The sequence below is a fragment of the Corythoichthys intestinalis genome, chromosome 7 (assembly GCF_030265065.1).
Source record: "Corythoichthys intestinalis isolate RoL2023-P3 chromosome 7, ASM3026506v1, whole genome shotgun sequence".
Classification (NCBI taxonomy): domain Eukaryota; kingdom Metazoa; phylum Chordata; class Actinopteri; order Syngnathiformes; family Syngnathidae; genus Corythoichthys; species Corythoichthys intestinalis.
The window spans coordinates 13,776,224-13,800,496 of record NC_080401.1 but is presented as its reverse complement, the minus strand read 5'-3'; the positions used below and the strand labels follow the sequence as shown (position 1 = coordinate 13,800,496).

The following is a 24,273-nucleotide window of genomic DNA, read 5'->3' as shown; positions in this document are numbered from 1 at the left end:
GACCTTATCCATACTAGTACAAACAGGGCCTGAATTGTTTCTTTTCCTACACCATATACAATATTTTTTTTTACCACATGAGAGCGAAAATTCAAAATATTGTAATTTCAACCTGTGAATCCACCATTGTACAGCTCCACCAAGGCCCAAGTGTTCTAAACATGTTTAGTTTACTAGTTTACACTGGAATTGTAGGGGGTGACCCACTTAGACTTCTTTTGGTTCCAGTTATGCCCATCAAAAGGCTACTGCTACACATAAAAGGTTGAATGCAAGCAGACTCGTGTGGCATCCATCTGCACCTTTGTTTGGATCAACTCTAAAAATGTTATGGTCCTTAATTATCCCATTTACCAACCCTCTACAAAAAAAACAAAACAAAACCATACAAACACACAAATATACACAGTATTGTAAAATATACCCTTAAAAATACATAGTGGAGTGTTACACTCCAAATCTGTTGGTGGCAGTAATGCACTTTTCAAAGAAGTAATCTAGGGCCAAACACACACAGCAACATTTATTTTAATACATACATACAGTCACATCCCATCAATACTGTTACAATTTCCATTGAAAATGATTAAAATAACATTAGATATTACTTTTGTTCAATAAGAACAATCTTAATTTTTTTTGTCACTTGCACTTGGCCTTTGACGTGTGTGCTACCCTTGACACTTTGTCAATGTCAACTTTGCAATGCATGGCTTAAGAGTGTAGAGTTCATAATGTCATTGTGGCGAAACGAGCACCACAGATGTGGTGATGACTTATATCAGCAGGGAGGGGCACCGCCACCATCTCATGGAGGCTTCCTGTTTTTCTATGGTACATTCTGAGAATTATTGGGGAAGAAAAGCATTCTAGTTTGAGGCATGAGGTTTATGTTCTGTGCCGCAGTCTTGTAAGTGCAAGTATGATGCTTGCCACATATACTCAAATGCTGTGAGCCATTTACTACAAATGGCCTTGCGCACATTTTGAAATTAGCCTTCCTGTACACATTTTCACTAGGCAACTTGGGACTATACACTTGATGTGCAGTCACAGTAAAAGATGCTTATGGAACTCATGTTAGTCAGAATGAATGACAAAAATGCAAAAAAAAAAAAAAAAAAAAAAAGTTAAAAGACCCCCAAGAGATGCAATGATTATAATTCACCTTACAGCATTTTCATGATGTGGTGCAAGAAATGTGACAACATGATGGCAATCTGTGTTGCATATCGCACACGTGTGATGGGTGTTAACTTACCGGGGTTTACTTCCCTATCACAAATGGGCTGCAGAAATCAGTAGTCAGCGACAAGTGCATCTTCTCATGCCTTCGGCATCCTCACCAGTGCCAGCCACAGTAAGTATTCCCTGCACATCATTATTCTGTTTCATGATTAGCAATTACTAACAAACACAAAATGTAGTTTTGCTTAATTTAGATTTGAGATTTTTATTTATGACAAAGACTCACTTGTACTTAGTGAGATAATTTTGTCTTGTTTCTCGAGAACGAATATAAGCTTTTCATATCCCGAAACAAAGGTTGAGAAATTGATTTTGTACAACAAAATTAGCCTTCTGAAAAGACATTATGATAATTTTACTTGTATAATACTTCACATTTCTGTTTCTATTGACACTTTTTATGGGCATGCAACTTGCTTTAGAATAAATAGTTCAAGAGCACCCTGCTGCGATTTAAATACCTTCTGCATCTGCTCCTGGTCCATGCTGTGTTCACCACATGAGGGAGGCATTTAAATGATACTTTTTAAATTGGCAAACCACCAGTGAGGAAGTGCATGGCACGTTTGACCCAAACTTTGAGTTCAAACTAGTGCGTTTCAAAGAACTGTTGAATTATTAATCCATGGTTTAAATGATAGTAAAAGTAGTTGTTGCATGATTAAAATGACATCATTTTCAATACTTTGAACAAATTTTCAATTTATCAACAGATAGAATGCTTTTAAATACTAATGGCAAGGATAGTGCACTCTAAAGAAAACAGTACATTCGAGCAATTAGCACTAGGAGTGGGAACCTCAGGGGACCTCACGATACGATACGATTCGCGATACAAGGCTCACGATAACGATTATATCACGATATAGCGATTATCGATATATTGGTCAGAAATTGGATACATGACATTCTACGATACAACTGTTGAAAAAAAAAAAAAATTAAAATAGAAAAAATACTGTTTAAGTCATGTATTAAACAGTGACACCTTTTCTGTGCAACATTGCTGTAAAATATAAATCTACTGCAAATTGTGCCCCTGCACATATAGAGGAAACAAACCACGACCACTGATATCACTTTGAGAGATCATGATGAATGGCACCCTTAATTTCTTTAAAGTTTTAAATCTTTAAAAAAATAATAATAATAAATAAAAAGTGCCGTAGGTGTCAGCAGTTGAGCTTGGAGTGGGGCAATGATAAAATTGGTGGGTCTTTTCTTTGTATATGACCTTTGTTGCTTGGTTTGAGCACTTCCGCCATCTGCGTCAGCATTTAAGATGTCAGACTTGCTCAGTCACAGTCTTCCTCACCTTAAAAACAACAAAATAAAACAAAAAATATTAGCTACTTCATAGCGTTTGAGTTGAAATCCTGATTTTTTTGTGTGTTGGAAGTATTGAATTAAAAAAAATATTAATTGAATGTATAGAAATTAAAAATTCAATAATTACCTATTTTTAATATGTAGGCTACATTAATTATCATGCACATCACTTTATATATCTTGGAACATATTCAAACCATTTTTATAGCTTATTGTATCAAAATGACAGTAATAACAGTTTGTGTAGTAAACTAGATGGACAGTTGTTCTCAAATAATATCAAATAAATCGGTAAATTCATGTGGGCTTGTTCGATATTCATTTTCATCCAGTTTAGGGTCCTGGTTTATTTTATATCATTCAACATCAAATGTCATCAAAATAATACATGTTAATTAAAAAGTCAATTACATTGCAAAACCTTCTTACCTCAAGTGATGTAAGCGAAGCTCACAAACTCCGGTGTCCAACACGTCACCAGCTCCTAGTGAAACTTATTTTTCTTAGACAATTCTTGCATACAGCAAAGTCCTTGTTCACCTTACTTCCTTTCTTGTTGGTGTAAAATCTAAAATGTGTCCCCATGTGTGATTTGTAGCAATATTTTTCTCATTTTTTCCTCCACCGTTCTCACGAAGCTTTTTTATTTTTTCAACCCACTTGGAGCTTCCTCTTCTTCTCTAGACAACTTTTGCGCACTTTACCCTCACCGCCACTCCAGAGCGCCCCTAGTGGACCGCCAAGGAATTGCTCAACAAACATTGAGCAGTTTACAGCATCCATACTCCATTGTATGGCCAATATGTTAAATAAAAGTATCGATACTTGGCGGGAGCATATCGATAACCCATGGGGTAGCAAAATATCGCGATATATCGCTGTTTCGAGATATTGTCACACTCTTAATTAGCACACTGGATTATTTCCATACAGATCGCACACCGGATTATGTTTAAGGGCATCAATGTAATGCATTTTTCTTGTGAATTTTAATTTTTGCTATATTTATTATTTGTCATTTTATTTAGGGATTGATGAAATATGAATGTGTGTCTTGAGCAATTGACTGAAATTAAAGTTATGCTCCAACAAAATAGGTTGAGGTCATTAAAGACAAGGCACGCCGCCAAAATTTAGGAAAAATAAAGGTTTTTAAGTGTGCCTTATCGTCTACATTGACAGTATCCTGTACTTCAACTCTCCATGTGTATTGCACTTTATCCAAATGCACCTAATTGCTAATTATTGTTTAGAATGCAGTAGTGCATTGGCTGTAAATGGTTCTCAAATCATCCTTCAACATTGAAATGAATGGAAATGCATTTAATCCATTCCAGCCTACCCCAAAACACCCAAACTGTTCTTTTTTTCATTAAGAAATACAGCACTCAATAATACTGTATTGTACTGTACAAAAGCACATTGATAACATTTGGCCTCCACATAACCTGCAAACAAAATACCTTGCGTATTGTTACTTTTTTTTTTTTTTTTTTGTAGTTGTTTTACTCCTACGGGATCTATGGTAGTACTTTCACTGGAAGGAATCCACTGTGAACTGGTAGTGGCAGGATGTTGTTTAGCTTACTGACTTGGTGGGAGAAGTGAATTGCACTTGTCAAATATTCACTTGTATCACCAGATCAAAACAAAACAGCAATTCACAATACAGAGCAGTCAATAATTAACCTATTTAACCTAAACTTCATTTTGGTATAGCATTACATAATATTTGATTTTTTAAAAATTTAATATTTTGGATGGTTTTTCCATTTTATAGAAGTGATGTTGACTCAACCAAAACTTCTCAAGGCACAAGGCACAAATCAGGGCAAAAAGAAATGCACTTTAAGAAAACATCATTACTATTTTTTAGTTGTAAATATCCATCTGCCTATCAGCTCAATTGTATTAGCATTAATAGATACTTTCTTCTCTGTCTTGACAGGTGTGCGTTGTCCTGTGGTCTGAAAAGCCTGTCTGGGCACCTCAACCCAATTGTGGTGAAGATTAACCATGGATTTTCTCTCTTCCCTCACCTCCTCATCTTCCTGCCCTCACTTGTATCACTTATCCACTTTCCCTGGCAACACCTCCCTTTCGACCGTCTCCGATATCAGCCAAGTGATCTTCCTGCATTACAACCACACAGGCCGGCTGAAGAACAGGAATGTCTATAACTCCCAAAACAACATAAGCGCCTCCATGATCGCTTTCCTTTTCATCAGCATTTTCATCATTTTAGAGAATTCCATTGTGTTGATGGCTGTCGTTTTCCGCATCCGTCGCAGTTGGCGATGGGTGTACGTGTGTATCGCCAACATCACACTGAGTGACCTCCTGACCGGTGTTGCCTACCTGGTCAACATCTGTATGTCCGGTAGTTGGACTTTCCAGCTGACGCCTGCCCTTTGGCTTTTCCGTGAGGGCATGCTTTTTGTCACCCTGGCTGCTTCCATTTTCAGTTTGTTGCTGATTGCCGTGGAGCGATACATGACTATAATGAAGCCACTGCCTCAGAAGTCAGCTAGAAGCACATTCTTTAGGATTTATGGCTTGGTGGCCCTCTGCTGGGCTTTGGCGCTGGTGATCGGCTTCCTTCCCTTGCTGGGCTGGAACTGTGTGTGCAGTCTAGACAAATGCTCCACCCTTCTCCCACTCTACTCAAAAACTTACATCTTGTTCTGCCTTTCCCTCTTCATCCTCATCCTCCTGGCTATCGGCGTGCTCTATGGCGCAATCTATAGCCACGTGCACAAAAGCGCGCGACTCCAGCGGTGCCGCAAACGCTCCATGGCTCTTCTTAAGACAGTGATCATCATAGTTGGAATCTTCCTGCTCTGCTGGGGGCCACTGTTCCTTCTACTGCTGGTGGACTTCTTCTGCACATCCCGGCAGTGCAGGCCACTCTTCAGCGCCGATTTCTTTATCTCCTTGGCTGTGCTCAACTCAGGTGTCAATCCTATTATCTACGCCCTGGGCAGCAGCGAAATGAGGAGAGCAATGGCCCAGCTCCTGTGTCGCCGCTGCCTGAAGGAGGGCCTGTGTTGCCTAGAAGGGCTGTCCTCCAAGGACACCAGCAGCACCTCAGAGAGCAAACAGGACAGCCTGAGGAACAGTTTTAACAACGTCAGGAACCTCAGTGTTGCCTTCCCGCCACCAACCCCCAAAAAAGCCTGCAAGACTTCGAAAAAATGCAGGCTGAGCTCTACCACCAGCTGCCTCTCGGTTTCAAGTGGTTAGACCACAATGTGTACCCCTCCCATATAAACAGGACCTGAGAAGCATGCTACACATACACACACAAATAGTATAACTGCTTCCTGACCTTGGGTTTGCCATCAGGTAATAACAATTTTAAGCAGGTAGCTTTTCCTCTAATAAAACGCACTGTATATTTCCTCAAATTTGTAATTAAAGATATATTTTTATATGTTTTGTATGAACGAAAATGTATTGTATGCATTTTTTTACTCTGGAACATTTGGTGATGTTTTTTATTGGATGTTAATAAATATTCCACATGAAATTCAGTATTCTACTTGTTCCATTCCTCTGAAGGGGGATATGTCATTGAAACCTTGACAGGCTCCATAAGACTCAAAATGATTCATGAATGTAAAAACCCATTAACATCAGCTCGACAAAGTCAAGTTTTAAATAATCCTTCCAAGGTGTCTTTGTTCACATCAATCTCAAAAAGTTCAATGTATATCAGAACTGCGCTTTATTACCTGTGTTCTTGCATTGGATCTCATTAGATTGCACTGGGACACCTAAAGCTGTGGCATCTGATTGTACAATTTCCTTGATAATGAAAATGAGTGGAGGCCAACGAAAATGTCAATCTGCTTTAAAATCAGTTCATAGCAGGTGGCATTTTGTGCATTACATGGTTGACACCTGCTGTCAACCATGCTGCCTTTTCAGCTCCATCTTCAGAATCTGATTGGAAAATGTTTTGTTACTGGCCCAAAGACCACCCTTATAAGAAGTACTCATTAAATAGGTAGCACTTAATTCAAACGTTTTTCATATTCTTGTTCTTCATCATATCATAATCATAACACTATCATAAGGTTATCATAATCATGCATGACACCTGTTTTGAACATTAATAAATACATTTCACAGATGTTATTGAGTGTTCTAACCAGAGGTGGGAAGACTAGCCAAAAATTTTACTCAAACTTCAAAATAATAGTCATCCAAAAAATGTAGTCAAGTACAAGTAAAAAAGCATTTGGTGAAAAGAATACTCAAGTAATAAGTAACAATGTGAGTAACTGCTTAAGATGTTAGATTTTTTTTTTTTTTTTTTAATGGTATGTTTTATCTTATTATCTACTGTATATGAACTGTTATTATTATACTGTACTATAACATATTACACAACCACATTACGCCCAATAAATGCATGAAAAGTCACTTAATTTACTAAAATGACACATAAGCCCTTTTTACACACATCCAGGGAAATTCCCGTATAAGCTGACACGGGATTTACTCTCCTCATTGCTTTCACTCATGTAGCGATGTCCCGAGAATGATGGGTTGGACACTTTTACACACTTGTGCCGTATTTCCCACTGGCCTTCTCTGTGCGGGCAGGGCTGCTGGCGCGATTTCATAACGCGGACATTACGTCATTTTTGGTCGGCATCGGCTTTCACAATGTTGGTCAAATTGTGTTTTGTTCTGGAGGAAGCGTTCCCGACGTTGTAACTGCAGCCAATTCAAGCTCATCAAGACTGTATTTAAGCCCAGATGATCCAAGAGAAGGGTGGAAGGAAGAATCCCGCTGTCTTGGAAAGGAAAAATCCTGCTGGCTTTTTTTCCCGTTGTCTTATCGGCTCTCTGCCTACCGCTTAGGTTAGTATTTTATTAGTCCCCGTCGACCTACTGTCATGGACCCATTGTGTTTTCCCCCCTTTTCAGCCAGTGATCGAGTCTATTTTTGTATTTAATAAACCATTGAAAGCATCCCGCCGTTGTTTTCTGCTTTGAAGTAACACCTTGTTTCTGCAGTAGCGGACCCTAACATCGGGAACAAAATAAACCACACATTTCCAAAGATGGACGATGGACTCTTTTCCTCGGTTCTACTGTCACGGACACATTGATTGATTCCCCCTTTTCACCCAGAGATTGCGTGTATTTTTGTATTTAATAAACCATTGAACGCATCCCTCCGTTGTTTTGTGTTTGAAGTACAACCTTGTTTCTGCAGTATCGGACCTTAACATTGGGAACAAAACAAAACCAAACATTTCCAAAGATGGATGATGGACTTTCCTCCTCGGTTCTACTGTTACGGAGGCACTGTGTCATTCCCCCTTTTCAGCCAGCGATTGCTTGTATTTTTGTTTGCGGTGCAGCAGTGGGGAGAGGCTCGCTCTCTGTCCTTGCCTCAGGCCTTGCCTAGTAAGAACGCGGTCGCAGTGCACACGTAAGCCGCGGGTGCAGATCTTGGTGGTAGTAGCAAATATGTACTTGATACACCTTTGAACGCATCCCTTCGTTGTTTTTTGCTTTGTAGTACAATCTTGTTTCCACAGTAACGAAAATAGAGTAGTACAGGACGTGATGATCGGCTCGCCATAATATTTACGTCATCAGCCATCGTGCTGTGACCTGGGAATTTAAGGCCTGCTTTCACACACACCGCTTCCCGGGAAAGTCCTGGACATGATACTGAGACGCGACCCATAAAATGTCTGCGTAATCTCCGTGTCAGTCGACCCGGGAAATTGTTTTCATATACAACTGCTGCACGGTTAAATACCGCAATATTTCCGGTGTTTTGGAGTGTGTGAAAGGGGCATTAATTACATCTGTCATAAGCATTCATTCATATTTGTGAGAGGTGTCATGTCATGAATGTGAAAGAAAATCTAATAAATGATAAAACTCACTAATAAATTATTAGAAGACCAGTGATGTCACAGATTACTTGAAAAAGTAATTTAATTACTGATTACTCCTCAAAAAAGTAATCTAGTTAGTTTACTGATTACTTTATTATCAAAGTAACTAAGTTACTTTAAAAGTAATTTGTAAGTTACTTTTCCCAATTTTTCTCCCTTTGCTGCCTCAACAGAAAAATTTCATCGCATGTAATTGAATTTTGCAGATAAGGCTTCATCTTCGAGTTAGCAGGGGTTTAATGGAGTTGATTTCAACCACCACTGACTTGCGCTAGCTCAGCCACTCCGGAGCCCTGAAACTAACAAATAACTGACAAACTGCATAGAATTTGTTCAAAACAACTCCAACGACTAATTAAACCCCCACTAACTCGAAGATTAAGCCTAATGTCAAAAATTCTGAACTCCCCCTTTGAAATAAAGACGTAGCCGTTAAAATGCTGTCTATAAAAGTTGTAAAGCAATAAGACAAACAACAAAAACAAATGAAATGAACAAGAATCCTACAATGTATTTCATAATGCATTCAGTATAGGCCAAAAGTTTGGCGACACCTCAAGGGTGGACACTTTGAAGAATGTACAATATAAAACCTGTTTACAAGAACATAATTCCTCATGTTCATTCATAGTTTTAATATTTTCACTGAGAATTTACAATAGTAGTGAAAATATATAAAAAGCACAAATGATGAGGCGTGTCCAAACTTTTGACTCGCTTTTTTGTCACCCCCCCCCCCCCACACACACACACACCCACACACACAACGTCCCACTCCGCCTATGGTTACAAACTATAACTATAAAATATACGTAAAGGCTGGTTACAAACTGTAAAAGTGCTGGCTGTCTCGTTACCTGTTGGCTTTGATTCAATTTTTGTCGCGTTGTGCTGTAATTCCAAGTGGTTCCTTGAATTTGATGTAGAGTTATTAACGGTCGACTGCCCTTTTGAGCCAGTGCAAAATTTGCGACGCACGGAGATATTTTTTTGTCATCTTTATTGGAGAGAAATGTGAAGTCATGGCTCTATGTCCAATAAGCAAATGCAGCCGTTTGTGGTTCTTCTCCTATGTCTTCCACTGTTAGCATCCTGAGAGGTAGCCAGTTGTTTGTTAGCCGCCAACAGCGCTCATAGCATGGTAAAACACGTGAGCCGTTTTTTTCCCCCCGATGAGAAAACGTGACATCCAACGGAGATACTTTTGTCATCTTTACTGGACAGAAATGTGAGGTAATGGCTGTATTTCCAGTGAGCAAAGGCATCTATTTGCGGTACATATCCTGCCTTTCACTGTTAGCCTCGCTGCCTCGTCAGAATGCTATGTTGTTGGCCGCCGTGGCAGACAGCGCTCAGCCTCAAACAGCACCGTAAAACACGTGACCCGTTTTTTTTCCCCGATGAGAAATGCTCTTCGTACATGACTACAGTATTCTTCATTCTACATACATTATGAGGACAAAAACAAAATAGTAACGCACGGGCACTAGGGAAACTAACTTTAATCGGATTACTGGCTTGGAAAAATTAATGCGTTAGATTACTCGTTACTGAAGAAAGTAATCAGATTACACTAACGCGTAACGCGTTACTGACAACACTGTAGAAGACAGACCTCAACTAAGGGCAAAATAAGGGAAAGTCTGTTTTAAAGTCAAAACATGTCAGGTAACGTAGTTCCATTCTAGATTTGTACATTACAAAATTCATGACAACTGGCTTTTTTCATATTGCACAGCATGGATTCCTAGTGGTTAGCACACTGAAACTACACACATACCTGCACTGGTAGTGAATTGGTTAAGTAATAACAGGCATTCCTGGGAAGTTGTCTGATGTAACACTTGCTGTCAAAGAGTTCACAAAAATAACAGTTCTCTCCTCAACCGTTTATCAGTTACACAAGTTAGCCCTTGGGCATATGTGATCAAAAAAAAAACCCTCTTAATCATCCCTATCTTTTAAGTTTAGTGCAAACTATAAACGCTATGGCATATTAATGACACCCCTTGATATGTTTCACTATGTTGGCACGCACGCAGGCATTCCCGTCTGCGACGTCAATGCGCTGCACAGGCTCGTCTGTGATGACTGTGAAAGGGAAATGAGGCGTTGAGGAAAGGCGAAAGTTGACCTGAAACCATTAAAAAGGTGGCTCTTTTGTCATAACACATGAAATACTCATTATGTGCATTTGTGAAGTTGCCTGCAATGGAATGTCCATTATTTCAAACTAAAGGAGTCGAAATGTTGGAACACAGGCCCATGGAAGCATGTCATGACATATTAACACTTACAAATGGTCCCCAAGGTCATTTAGAAGGGCATTTGGTTCATAGTTAAACTACTAAATCACGACGAATTAATGAAGACTAAGAATATGGATCTTGAATACAGTATTACTTATCACAGCCATTACATTGACCGGAAAAAAAACAATTCAAGGCATAGCCCCCAGAATTTTTTTGGGGGTGCAGGGAACACATAATGAAAATTATACAATTACCCAATGTACCTCCAAATGTCATACGAAAAGATTCCTATTTTTTTCCACAAAATAAAAATGATATTGATTTATGGAAGCATATTTATTCTCTTTCTTTGAAGGTGTATTGTTAAGTACTAAAGTGTGATCTTCTCTCTACAAGATCATTCGCTGTACTTATTTAGGTGGGGTACAAAAAAATTGATTACTTGTGAGGGGGGAAAATTTTATTCTCTGAAATAGTGTATTTGATTTTTTTACCTGTCCTGTTCAGCTGCTTAGACACGGTGAATAGGAACCTGAGTGTCCTGATGGTGTGAACAGTTTTACTGTATCACATGGGAGTTTGATATACTCCCATTATGGTTGTTCATTATGTTTTATTTATTAGGAGAATGCAGCGAGCAGTACGGTGCTCTGGGGGAACAGAAGGGAAGGAAGCAGACAGAAGAGAAGAACAAACAATAACAATAAATACATGATGACATGCTTATGCTACCTATGAACATAGTGGTGCTATCGTTAGCTAATTATGTACAGTATACCCGTGGACATCATGTAGGGGGCCTCATAACCAAGGAGATATAGAAGGGAAGGTGTGTCAAAAGGAGACATGATTAGGCAGGGTGGGCGTAGATAATTCAGCAATGTGAGGTGGGGAGCCCAGTATGATGTAAATCACATGTAAGTGTGGATATGTTGACATCCTCTTCTATGCTACTTGATCTCTAATCCTGGCAGTGACAATCTCTCTACGTTTGTCTAATTGCACCCAGTCATGCATGAACCCACTCAGATGTGTGATAGTCCTGCAGAAAAGTTGAAATGCTGCGCGGGGGCTTGGCACCACCCCAGCCAATCGTGGGGTTCGAGCGCGGCTCATCCCTCCTCCCACAGTTCTGGCAAAGAGCCAGGGTCATCCTCCCAGATAGTCTTAGATAGTCTTATAGGGAAGCTCGGACTTAAAGACTTGTAGGCTCTAATAAGCAACAATTGTTCTCTTTTAGTATGTTATTAGAAACACATCAAATATTGCCATTGATTTAAAAATCTATAACATTTAGTTGATGCTTTGACCTACGGAGGGCACCATGTTTTAAGCGTGCAATGGATGCTCGGGGAGATGACGTAGATTGTAATTGGCACTCGACGAATACTACCAGGTTACTGTAATTCCTTCTATGCAGCGACACGTCCAACACATGCGCTCATCAGTTAAAAGCGGCAAGTACTTATTATTGTGTTTTTATTGAGTCTTTAATTACGGTATCATTGCCTCAAAATACTTTTTTCATGTGTTCCCTCTCATACTTTTAAGCATTGTGTTTTCTTGTGGTAGCTTTAAAGCAGATTGTTGATCTGTTGACCACATTAGTCACGTAGCATATTTAAACCACCCTTATTTGATATTACTACATTTAAGTATTTTCTTAAGGCATCTTTAGTATGTTCTGTCTGTATGCATCTAAACAAGCAAGCTGAAAGCGCACGCTAGTACTTTGGGTGTCAAATTCGCCTCTTGTAGCACATTTCGCCGGTGTAGCACATTTGGGTGAACACCGTTTTTTTCCCCTCCTCTCGTCTCATCTCATCCCGTCTTTCCTGTTCATTTTGCTTTTGTTGCTCGTTTTTCTGAAATAATCAACAGTGCTGTCATTCTTATTCATTTTACTTTCGGGTTCATATTGAAAGGGTTGAAGAGATGACATGTTTATGTCACTTGAGTCATACTATGGAAGCCCGGCAGCGCAACCATGTGACGTCATTGCCCTGCGACGTCAACAACAATGGTGACCTACTAGCAGGGGTGAAAGTGGCTAGAATTTCTTGCCGGAACTCCCCGACTTGCAGGTCGCCACGGAACCAGAAATTGTATTATTTATTTATTTATTTATTTATTTATTATTTTTTGTCCATTTGGGGGGGGTTTGGGGGTCAAAGCTTGCCTGGTACACCAGACTCACCGCTGTTCCAGCTATTGAGTCTGGCCACCATTCAGCGGAGACAATTTCCAGGGCGGAGCAAGCCACAGCAAACAGACAGCGGAGTGGACCAATCAGCGACGGGCAGACGTGACGTTAGTAAAGCGACGAGGGCAGGACGAGGGACTTGCGCGCAGAAGGAAACATACGAGGAGAGCGGAGTTTATTCAACATGGCTAGCGCGAGACAGACTGTTGTCAATGACTTGTGTCGATGTGTTTTTGGTAATTAAAAACTGATTTTACCGTGGATTAGAACCAGTGACGTGCGGTGAGGTTCATGGTTGGTGAGGCACTGACTCCTTTAGTGTCAGATTTCCAAATATTTAAACAAAAAAGGGTAGCTTATTCAATTGGCTACTGGTTATTTCATATCTCATCAGCATTCTTCACAAAACACGCACACACGGTACATATTATTGATATGTAAAAGTAAGAAAATAACATGCATTTTCTCTACACACGCAGTGTGTTGGCCGTCGCAATTCTATAATTCATGCAACATAAATGAGAGTAAAGAGTGGTGTACAAAACCACAGAATTCAATTCTGACCTTTAGTGAAATATTCAGTTGTTTTTAAAACTTTTAATTCTGATACTTTAATCAATTTATTACAGATTGCTAAACAAAAAGTGTGAAAAGAAAAACAAAGAATATTTTATTTAAGGCCAAAATTTAGTTTTTAAATATTCTATTGTATTTTTCTTAATCTAAGCTCTTTTTTTTTTTTTTTTTTTTTTTTTTTTTTTAAATAAGATTGAAATTAAAACTGTTTGTGGTCTTGCGCCTGTCCTTCACCACAAAAACCGGCGTTAATTTGGAAGGGCATAGGTTTGGTCTTAACATTCGTAGGGACGATATAATAGCATAACCTGCCTATAGGTACACTTTTTGCTGGGGACGGGACATTAATAAGACCAAACAGATTAGATGAAGGGGGCAAAGGGCCACATTTCTCATGTATATGAACTTTATTCATTAATAGGCAAAATGATCAATGCAAAATAAATCCTTACCTACTGATAATAACTTTTACGTGCATTGGTTCAGATGATACACTGTTCGATTCAAACCTTTGTTTTAAACAATACTAAAGAAACATTTTGTAAACTTCCTGAATAAATGTCTGGTTTTTATTAGCAAACATAAACATAATGAAAATAATTCACTTAATAATGGTAGGGTCAATTCTATCCTTACAACATATGGAACTATTGAAAGATCTAAATTCTCTATATAACTGAACATTATATCATGCAAAAAAAGGTAAGGTTGCTTAAAAGCTGGTGGGGACAATTTTAGCATCCTGAAAAGTTGGTAGTGTTATGTCCCTACCGTCCCCATGCAAACCTACGCCCTTTTTGTAAAAGTCCTCCTTATTTTCCTTTACTTTAAAAAAATCTCTCCGCCTCAATGGAGAGGATTGCTTCAATTAGATCGTTCTGTGTTCTATTTGACAAGCCAGAAAACATAGTGGATGTGTCCAAATGTCTAGCTAACCTTTCATCTTTCTCAGCAAAACCATGTAATCGTTCTACATATATGCCACATTTAGAAGAGCTTACACGCTCATCGTTACCACGAAATGTTAACTCCTGTTTAGCTAGGATACAGATTGCATTAATGAGGTCTTTCAAACTCCTTCGGTTTTCTTTTACCTTAGAATTGTGGCCGCTACCGTTGAGCTTCCGCTGTTCGTCAAAGCCAAATCAATCCTTGAGCTTCCAAAAGTTTTTAAAGCAATTAGGCTTTGGATGTGAGTGGTCGAGCTCTCATGTTTGCTGAGGCTTCGTGGTAGTTTTGTCACAATATCTCGTGTTAGTCCAGACATTGGCACAAGTTGAGAAGAAAAGGCAGGGAAAGCAGCAAAGGCGATTTTTTGAAGGACAGCCACATAGCCAGTCTTTTCGGGTGTACCAGTCCGTTTGAAAAGCGCGAGTTATCTTCTGTCCCGCAGTTTGAAGCGAACCTTTTAGCTCCGGTGTGGTGTTAATCGCGTCCACTTTTGACGGAAAGTCCAGTTTCACGTACGCCCCCTTTCAGTGCGGCAGAGTACTATCTGCCGCAACCTGCGCCTTTTCACTGTGGTTTTATTTCCCATCAGCAAAACTAAATATGTCGCTAACAAACATTAAACTTTAAGGGTTAAAGACATTAGCCAGACTGTGGAAAATCAGGTCAAATAAACGTATCTGGAAACATTATAATGGCGACATGCAGATGTACGGCAACCAGCACGCTCCAATTCCATGTATCAACCCAGTTTGTTATGGATTGCGCAATCAGAGGTGAGGCTTTACTCGTTGCTGCCGCACCTCTCGTTTCATATCTTTATTTGAACAGGAAATTGGCAAATTCAGCGATTTTGTCTATAAAAAATGTTTGAAATGAGTCATACATAAAGAGCAATGGACAAATATTAATATAAATTTGATGCTATAATTATTTTTTTGTCATGATGACAGGTGAGGCACTGCCTCACCTGCCTCCCCTGACCGCACGTCACTGATTAGAACATATTCTCGGCTCTCCTGTTCACCATCTGTGTTGTTGTGGAGACGACTTCTGACGAGCAAGAGTGACGTTGCTCGTTAACAACACGTCACGCAAATAAACAAATCTGATTTGTCGATTGATTTTGTACCTGCTCGAGAGGCCGTTAATGGGCCTGGTCCCAGACTTTTATCTCAGTGTTTGAAAAATACAGGGAGAACAGTCTGGCCGTGCCAGGCAAGGTCAAAGCTCTTAAGCTACTGAAATGCAATGAAAACTGTTTTAGAACAGTTATTTCTATAACGTATACGAAAACTGATTTTCATTCAAAATAGTATTTTTTCAATAAATTTGCATAATAAAAGTTAACAAAAACAGCAAAAAACCCAACCTCCATCTCCTAATTTTTCCCCCTCATTTCCTCACATACTAAATGCCAAATATCAATTTTAGCTACTTAAAAACATAGGATGTATATTAAAATTGAAGTTAATGTAAACATTTAACTTTTTTTTCTAATAACAAAGATATAAGTAATGTACATTTAGAAAAAAAAGGTACAAATGACTTATAAAATGCAGAGTGAAATGGAATATATTTTGAAGATCGCGCAAACATTGACTTTTTTAAATCATAAGGAAATGAATAAGTAACCTAACATAAATGAACAAATATAGAGTGTATCACAAAAAGTGATTACACCCAGAGGTTGCGCTAGACATTTTCGTTGTCTGTCATTTTGACTGACAGGGTCATAAAAATCCGGTCATAATCTATTTTTACCCGTCACTTAAATTTTTAAAATGATCATGATGACATATTCAATAGTATTTAGTTTTCATTCATTTTTAATTAATATTGTAACGCTTGCTTGGCGGCGAAAAATTAGACACGGAAGTCGTGGTATTTTTCTCCCTCTTTTTACTCTGCTTACCGCCAACAACACCAACAAAACAACAACTCCGCCCCCAAAGAAAAAGAGGCAACTATATAGACCCCAATCACCAACGTCACACAATGATCTTAATTGTGGTTGTCAGCCCCAAATCTTCTAAATATATATTAAATGCATCTTACCAGATATAAAATGACTACTACATAGTCTGTGGTGATCGTTTGGTGCCCAGATTTCTTGTCGAATTACAGCAGTCCATCTCGCTCTCCTCTTCGGGTCTCTCAGAATACGAATATGAAGACGTTTCAAAAAAGCACATGGATTACTGGAACCATGTCCTATGGTCTGATGAGACAGGTGGGCTTTCTTGTGTACCGTCTTTAGAAGAGGCTTTCTCCTGGGGTGACAGCCATGCACACCAATTTGATGTAGAGTGCGGCGTATGGTCTTAGCACTAACAGGCTGACCCCCCAACCACTTCAATCCCTGCAGCAATGCTGACAGCACTCCTGTAACGAGTCACATGACATTTTGGAGGGAAAATGACAAGCAGTACTTAATTTGGACATTTAGGGATGTACGTAGTTTCTAAGGGGTGTACTTACATTTGTTGCCAGGGGTTTAGATATTAATGACTATATTTCGAGTTATTTTGAGGGGAAAATAAATTAACTCTATTATATAAGCTGCATACAGACTACTTTTCATTGTGTCAAAGTGTCATTTTGTCAGTGTTGTCCCATGAAAAGATATAATTAAATATCTGCAGAAATGTGAGGGGTGTACTCACTTTTGTGATACACTGTATGTCCAAAGTGAACATTGACAGCTAAGATGTTCTGAACCTCACCATTAGAGCAAATAAAACTCAATAAAATAAATAAGCCTCCTCAACTCTTTCGTTGCTCTTAAAGATTAGATCCATTTTATGTTGTATTGCCCTTTTTTGTCGCATCAATTCAACAACTTTTTTTTTTTTTTTTTTTTTTTAAATTATTTTACTGTTCCAGAAAACGTACACATTTGAACCAATCAGAGCTAACTATCTCTGCTGATCACATGTCAGTATGACAGCTAATTGAACGGATTAATGAGTCCAGGCGTTTTGCTTTGCTGTGTGCATTTGCTCATTGACGTGACTCATCATCGTCAGATAACTGCAGCAGCTGGGGAAACCTCCATGCCGTCCGTGGAATAAAATCAATAATAAATATTGGTGGAAACAGATTATGCTACACAAGCACTTTATTGTGCTTGTTGTTAACAATTGTGTATGTAAATCTGATGTTGGTAGATTGTTTTCTTCTTGGAGATGAAATGCATGTGTGGCAGCTTAGCATTTTTATTTATTTTTTTTTTTTACATAGCATTTTGAAAGTTGACGTCATATTTTCGGAATCAAAGCACCATGTACCGAAACAGCATTCCGGCCCTGAATTTTATACCGGAACTGCGTTCTGGCCCTGAATCTTATACCGGAACTGCGTTCCTGACTGTTCTGGCCCACTTTCACCTCTGCCTACTAGTTAAACTAATTTTAGAAATTGTATAAAAACGAAAACATCAATAGGGGTTTCAAAATCAAATTATTTTAACCCATAATAACGTTTATCTTTTAAGAACCACAAGTCTCTCTATCCGTGGATCCGTTAAAAGAGGAAATATGTCGGGTTCCAAAAATCACATCACATCATTTTTTTTCTAATATTACATAGTGTATGTAGAAATAGCCTATTTCCCTCCGTTAAATATTTTCCGTACTTACTGAAGAAAAGCTGATCTTACTTGCCCACGCTGCAGGAGTTCCGAAGACATTCTGCCAATTCAACAGCGTGGCTAAAAATTGTGTGCTAGCAGCTGTTACGTCATGGGCGGGAATGTGTATTTTAAGCAGCAGAACATAGAATCACCATAGATTTGTGGGACAGCTCGTTTTTCATCAGCAATTCAGACATTGAATCAAATGAAATTTCATTTTCGCGGAAGATGTTTTAGAGGACAATTCATCTGCTGATGACGGTGGAACTCTTCCCAATATTGCTGCACCACCCATGTATGAGCCAGAGGCAATATCTCCAGCAGACGACGCGATCGCTGGCGGTGAAGTTGAAGAAATCGACGTCAACATTCGGGAAAATTTGTTCTCATCTCCTAAAAACTTTTCAACCTCTTCCTGAGATTGATTATTTGATTCATGCATGTTGGAGGAGGGAAACCTGGAAAACAAGCTGGACTGAGGCTCACGAGGACCAGATTTGGCCACCCCTGGAAATATGCATTGCAAAAAATAAAAATGCTATTCTAGTCAAACTTTAATGAGGGAAGAAAGTTTACTTTAAGCATACTCATGAAATACAACTTTGAGGTCACAATATTTCTTTTTGTTCTGTTTAATTTTTGATTCGGCATAAGTCTGTTGTTGGCTTTATTTTTGAGCCATGTATTTCCTGTTTTCTGATAATCATATTAGTTCCACCTTTTGTCGTTCCTGCTCTGCACAATCACCCAGTCAGTTTCTCCTAGTCACTAGTGTCTCTCCAAGGTGCTCCTCATCGTCTTGTCACTTTGAATTTAGTTCCCTTCTAACATGTCTTTTGAAGTAAGTCATAGTTTATGGCGTTTGACTTTGTGAGTTCTGTTCTGCCATTCCTTCAAAATTCCTAAACCTTGAGAGTTAAGAGCACTGATAAGCCTCTGTCAGCCTTAATGCTGGCAACCCTCCAGCTTTCCAGGTTTGATGAAAAAGCAATAGAAAATTCCAGGCATTATTAGTGCTTTACGCAATACATTTCTTTAATCAGACATGACACGTCATAAGCTCATCACCATTTCTTGGTCTCTCTCTTACTGCTTCTCCCCTTACAACAATCCTGCCTATTCTCCAAATGAGACACGATGGGTTAATGACAGTTGCGTGCAGACATAGCTACGGCGTATATAATTACCTCCCTGGCTTGGTCTCCAGGCGTTCATCAGACAGCTGATGATGTGCTGTCAGTTGGAGGAGGGAAGGTAAGACGCTACGTACAACAGAGGGTGACTTGTCTTGCTACCAGCATTACGTCACGTAATTGCCACATGTGCTCCAAAATAAAACAAAAACGTTTCACTTGAAAGTTATTGCCTAATAAAGGGGCTCTTTTAGGTTTTAAATGTACAGTGGTATGAAAAAGCATCTCAACCTTTTGGAATTTCTCACATTTCTGCATAAAATCACCATCAAATGTGATCTGATCTTTATCAAAATCACACAGATGAAAAAAAGTGTCTGCTTTAACTAAAACCACCCATACATTTATAGGTTTTCATATTTTGTTTATAAGTTTATATGTTTTCATATTTTTATGAGGATAGTATGCAAACAATGATGGAAGGGGGACAAATAAGTAAGTAAACCATACAATTTAATATTTTGTGCCCCCCCCCCCTTTGGGAGCAATAACTTCAACCAGATGCTTCCTGTAGCTGCAGATCACTTTGGCCCATCGATCAGTACTAATCTTCGCCCATTCTGGACCCTGGACTTTGAATTGGCCACTCCAGAATGTATATTTTGTTCTTCTGAAACCATTCTGTAGTTGATTCACTTCTGTGTTTTGGATCATTGCCTTGTTGCAGCATCCATCCTCTTTTTAACTTAAACTGCCAGACAGACGGCTTCAGGTTTTCCTGCAAAACATCCTGATAAACGTTTGAATTTGTTCTTCCATTAATGATTGCAAGTTGTCCAGGCCCTGAGGCAGCAAAACAGCCCCAAAATATGATGCTCCCTCAACCATGCTTCTCGATGGAGATTAGGTGTTGATGTTGGTGAACTGTTCCATTTTTCCTCCACACATGACGTTGTGTGTTACTCCCAAACAATTACACTTTGGTTTCATCAGTCCACAAAATATTTAGTCAAAACTTCTGTGGTGTGCCCAAGTGTCCAATTGCCTTTTTGCAAACATTATACGAGCAACAATGTTTTGGTTTTTTTTAGATAGCAGTGGCTTCCTCCGTTGAGTCCTCCCATGAACACCATTATTGGCCATAGTTTTACATATAGATAATGTGTGCACAGATATTGGACTGTGCCAGTGATTTATGTAAATCTTAAGCAGACACTCTAGAGTTCTTTTTTACCTCTCTGAGTATTCTGCGCTGAACTCTTGGCGTCATCTTTGGTGGACGCCCACTCCTTGGGAGAAAAGCAACAGTGCCAAACCCTCTCCATTTGTAGACAACTTCTCTGGTTGTTGATCGAATAACATCCAGACTTTTAGAGATGGTTTTATATCCTTTCCCAGCTTTATACAAATCAACAATCCTTGATCGCAGGTCTTGAGACAGCTCTTTTGACCGAGCCATTATGCACATAGACAATGCTTCTCATCAAGGCATTTCTTACCAGTTGTGTGTTTTATTGTGGGCAGGGCAGCTTTTAAACCACTCATCAGTGATTGGGCAACACCTGACTTAAAACGTTTGGTATTGGTGTCAATTGCTCTTTAAGTCTCCTTAGGCAGAGGGTTCACTTACTTATTTTTACCCTTCTGTCTTTGTTTGCATGCTTTCTTCATTAAAATATGAAAACCTATAAACGTCTGGGTGGTTTTAGTTAAAGCAGACACTGTATTTTCATCTGTGTGATTTTGGGTTAGGGTCAGGGTAGGATCAGACCACATTTGACGGTGATTTTATGCAGAAATGTGAGAAATTCCAAAAGGTTCAGATGCTTTTTCAAACCACTGTACATTTGAAAGAAGTCATTTACAGAATTTCGTGGATTTGGAGGGCCGTTCAAAAGGACTGCAAGTTTCCATACATTGTCGCCACAACCTTGAGCAGAAATCTATACACGTTTGAAGGAGAATGAAACAACTATGGATTGCCACAAGTCAAGTCCTTTTATCTAGACGGAGCAGAGAGATGAGATAGATGTGTTCTTTGTTTGTCGGCGCTGCAGCGTCTCATCACAAGACAACCCTCACCTCCTCCTTGGGATTTACCTGCTGGCTGCTTGCTAGCTTGGCAATTTTGTTTTATGAGCTGAGAGCATTTGTCTGCCTGACTGGAGATTCCCCGATGCCTTTTTATCTTGGCGTCCGCCTTGTCTGAAATGGGTTGCCCCTGAACCAAATTAAATGGGACATCCTAAAAAAAATAGGTTTTCTATTCTCATAAGGCCCGAATACAACTATATTGTAGATAGAGTTTTAAGCAAACTACTTTGGTTTCATTCTCAAAGACATCATAGTATTGTATTGCATTTTGTTTACCAGACAGCCCGTGACAGTGAAATTGGATAGATGACTCACCTGATGATGACTCACTGCGTAGTAATGTGCCATGGCACTGTAGTTTGGAACCACAGCTCTTTGGAAACCCATGGTGGACCATGGCCAAACACGGCTGTTTAGCAGCCGTACTCCAATATAAGAGTAGGAAAGCTGAAGGCGACGTTCCAGACTCATTTGTCAGTAAATACATGGGCTGGGTTAAAAAAAAAAACACTGCGGAGCAATCATGTGCTATTAGAAGAGATGAATGATTCAGATGAAAGCTATTGCACCAATCACAGCTCTGATTGTCATTCCTAAAACGGAAAACCTCCAAAATGCATGTGGGAAAGAAAACACGATTCTAAGCGTTTTGCTTGGACAAACACATCATTGCTCTGTGTTCAACATTATGTATGACAAGCATACCATATACATAATGTGTTTTTATGGTTGGTTATCATCATCGTTGGTTATCATGATTTAACAGGAAATATATACCTTTCCTGAAATTTCTCAACCTACCGTTATCACATGAATGTGGTAAGGAACCATATTTGGCCATTCAAGTGCATGTTAAGAAAGGGACAAACACATGTTACTTCATAAGCCAAGTGGCTTTTTTTTATTCTTAACCAATAGAGAAGCTACAATTTTATTAACATCTGGAAGTCTTTTGATTGCGTATCGGCAGTTGATTTGGGGCGAACGGCAGACTGCACTCTAACCAGTATTATTGATTTTTTTTTTTTTTAACTTTTACATATAATGTTCAAAAAAGATCTGAGAATGAGCCCAAAAAAATCATTTTAATGTGTCTTTTCAAATTGGACTCACTCAAAGACCCCTTTTGTGTATGGGTTTGCAGTGTCATGTCATTATCGGTCCGACTTGTTGAAGTTGCATAGCCACTTTGCCCCAGAGTTACACAAAATGGCTGTGCAAATGTTATGCTTAGAATTATAGCCAATCAGTGAAAAGTTTCCCATGGGATTATGACATTACAAGGTCAAGCAAAGAACAGGGAGTGCATACTTTGTGCCCATTCAATAAAAAGAAATCGAACATGCCTACAAGACTTTATTCTCTCTGCTTTCTTTGTTTTCAATGATCACCTGAATGAGAAATCTCTCTTGTGAGTCGACCCACTGTGAAATCCGTGTCCTTGCAGTGCAGCCACTGAAGAGGAGAGCTGAAAGGTTGGCTTCGCTGCTCGCCAAAGCGTCTCGAGAGGAGTGTTTGGGAAAAGTGCTTTTCTTTCTGTATGATTAATGACCTCTTCAACATAATGTGAAACATTTTCACTTCATTCACGGCAGCTCAATGGGTCCACCGTTTAGATAATGTTGCATGATCTTTGTGGAACACAGGCCAACAAAAGCGTTGCCTACATATCATTGTGGTGGTATTACAGCAGTCTGTAGTTTTTAGTCGCTGAGTTGTGCATGAGCACATTCTTAACTTAATACCTGTTATATAACATTTGCGGGGAGAAACAGGACAAGACATGTATGCTTTGTGAAGGCCCACGTGCACAGGATATGGGCTCCCCAAGCAAACCTGAAATGCAGTATAACCTTTACAGGTGAAATTAGTTCGACCCGCTCCAAAGTTTTTAATGCACATCCAACTATTCACAGCTTCATTGTTTTCTGCACACATTGCTGTTCGCCAGCTTTTCAATATGACATTTAAACATTCATACAATTGATGGCCTTCCACCACATCGACAATTTCACAGAGTAATCAAATATAGGCACTAACTTTGTAGCTAACTTTAATCGGCACGGCATAACAACAAAACTTTTTTTTTTTCTAAATTTAAATCCCCTTCAGAAATACTCCTCCACACATTCTGTAATGTTATGTGACTCTAAAACATAGACGTCATAATATATTCACGGGGTGCGGTGCCGATTAATAGGGGGCCTATCCCCGTCAAAGCTGACCGAGTGGAAACACAGACTAAGAGCTTTTTACGTTGAAAATTCTTGTGAATAAATGCTTAAATCGCTGAATTCTTTATAGATATAGATGTTAAACAGTCTAGATTCTTCGTTAAAAGAGCAAAGAACCGGGCAGTTAGCATTTATTTTACGTAAATATGTCAAATGTGCTGATATTCTTTAAGCCACTGTGGCGCCGCCTTATCACCACAAATAGCATTTTACGTTGAAAATTCATGTGAATAAATGCTTAAATCCCTGAATTCTTTATAGATAAGGACGTAAAACAGTCTTGATTACTGGTTAAAAGCAACAAAAAAAAGGGCAGTTAACATTTATTTTACGTAAATATGTCGAATGTGCTGCTAGTCTTTAAGCCACTGTTGCGCCGCCTTATCACTACAATGAGCTTTTTACGTTGAAAATTCATGTGAATAAATGCTTAAATCCCTGAATCCTTTATAGATATGGACATAAAAGAGTCTCGATTCTTGGTTAAAAGCAAAAAAAGGGCTCTTAGCATTTATTTTACGTAAATATTGCGAATTAGGACGTCAATGCCGTAGCAGTTCATTTCTCCAATTGATTTTTTTTTCCCGTTTCAAAATGCATGCATGGTTCGAAAAATATAATAATTACCTTGTATCCTTGAACAAATCACTCCTAAGACAATCCTTCCTGTTTGTATGCGGTGCAGCTTTCATACT

The 24,273-nt window shown here is 39.1% G+C and overlaps 1 protein-coding gene across 1 annotated transcript; it reads left to right on the top strand.

Annotated features, from left to right (window-relative positions):
- Positions 1–1,270: 1,270 nt before the first annotated feature.
- Positions 1,271–6,094, top strand: s1pr4 (sphingosine-1-phosphate receptor 4). The gene is made up of 2 exons (XM_057841573.1): positions 1,271–1,360; positions 4,526–6,094. Exon 2 carries the CDS (start codon positions 4,594–4,596, stop codon positions 5,818–5,820), a length of 1,227 nt encoding a protein of 408 aa, XP_057697556.1. The 5' UTR covers positions 1,271–1,360; positions 4,526–4,593; the 3' UTR covers positions 5,821–6,094.
- Positions 6,095–24,273: the final 18,179 nt, after the last annotated feature.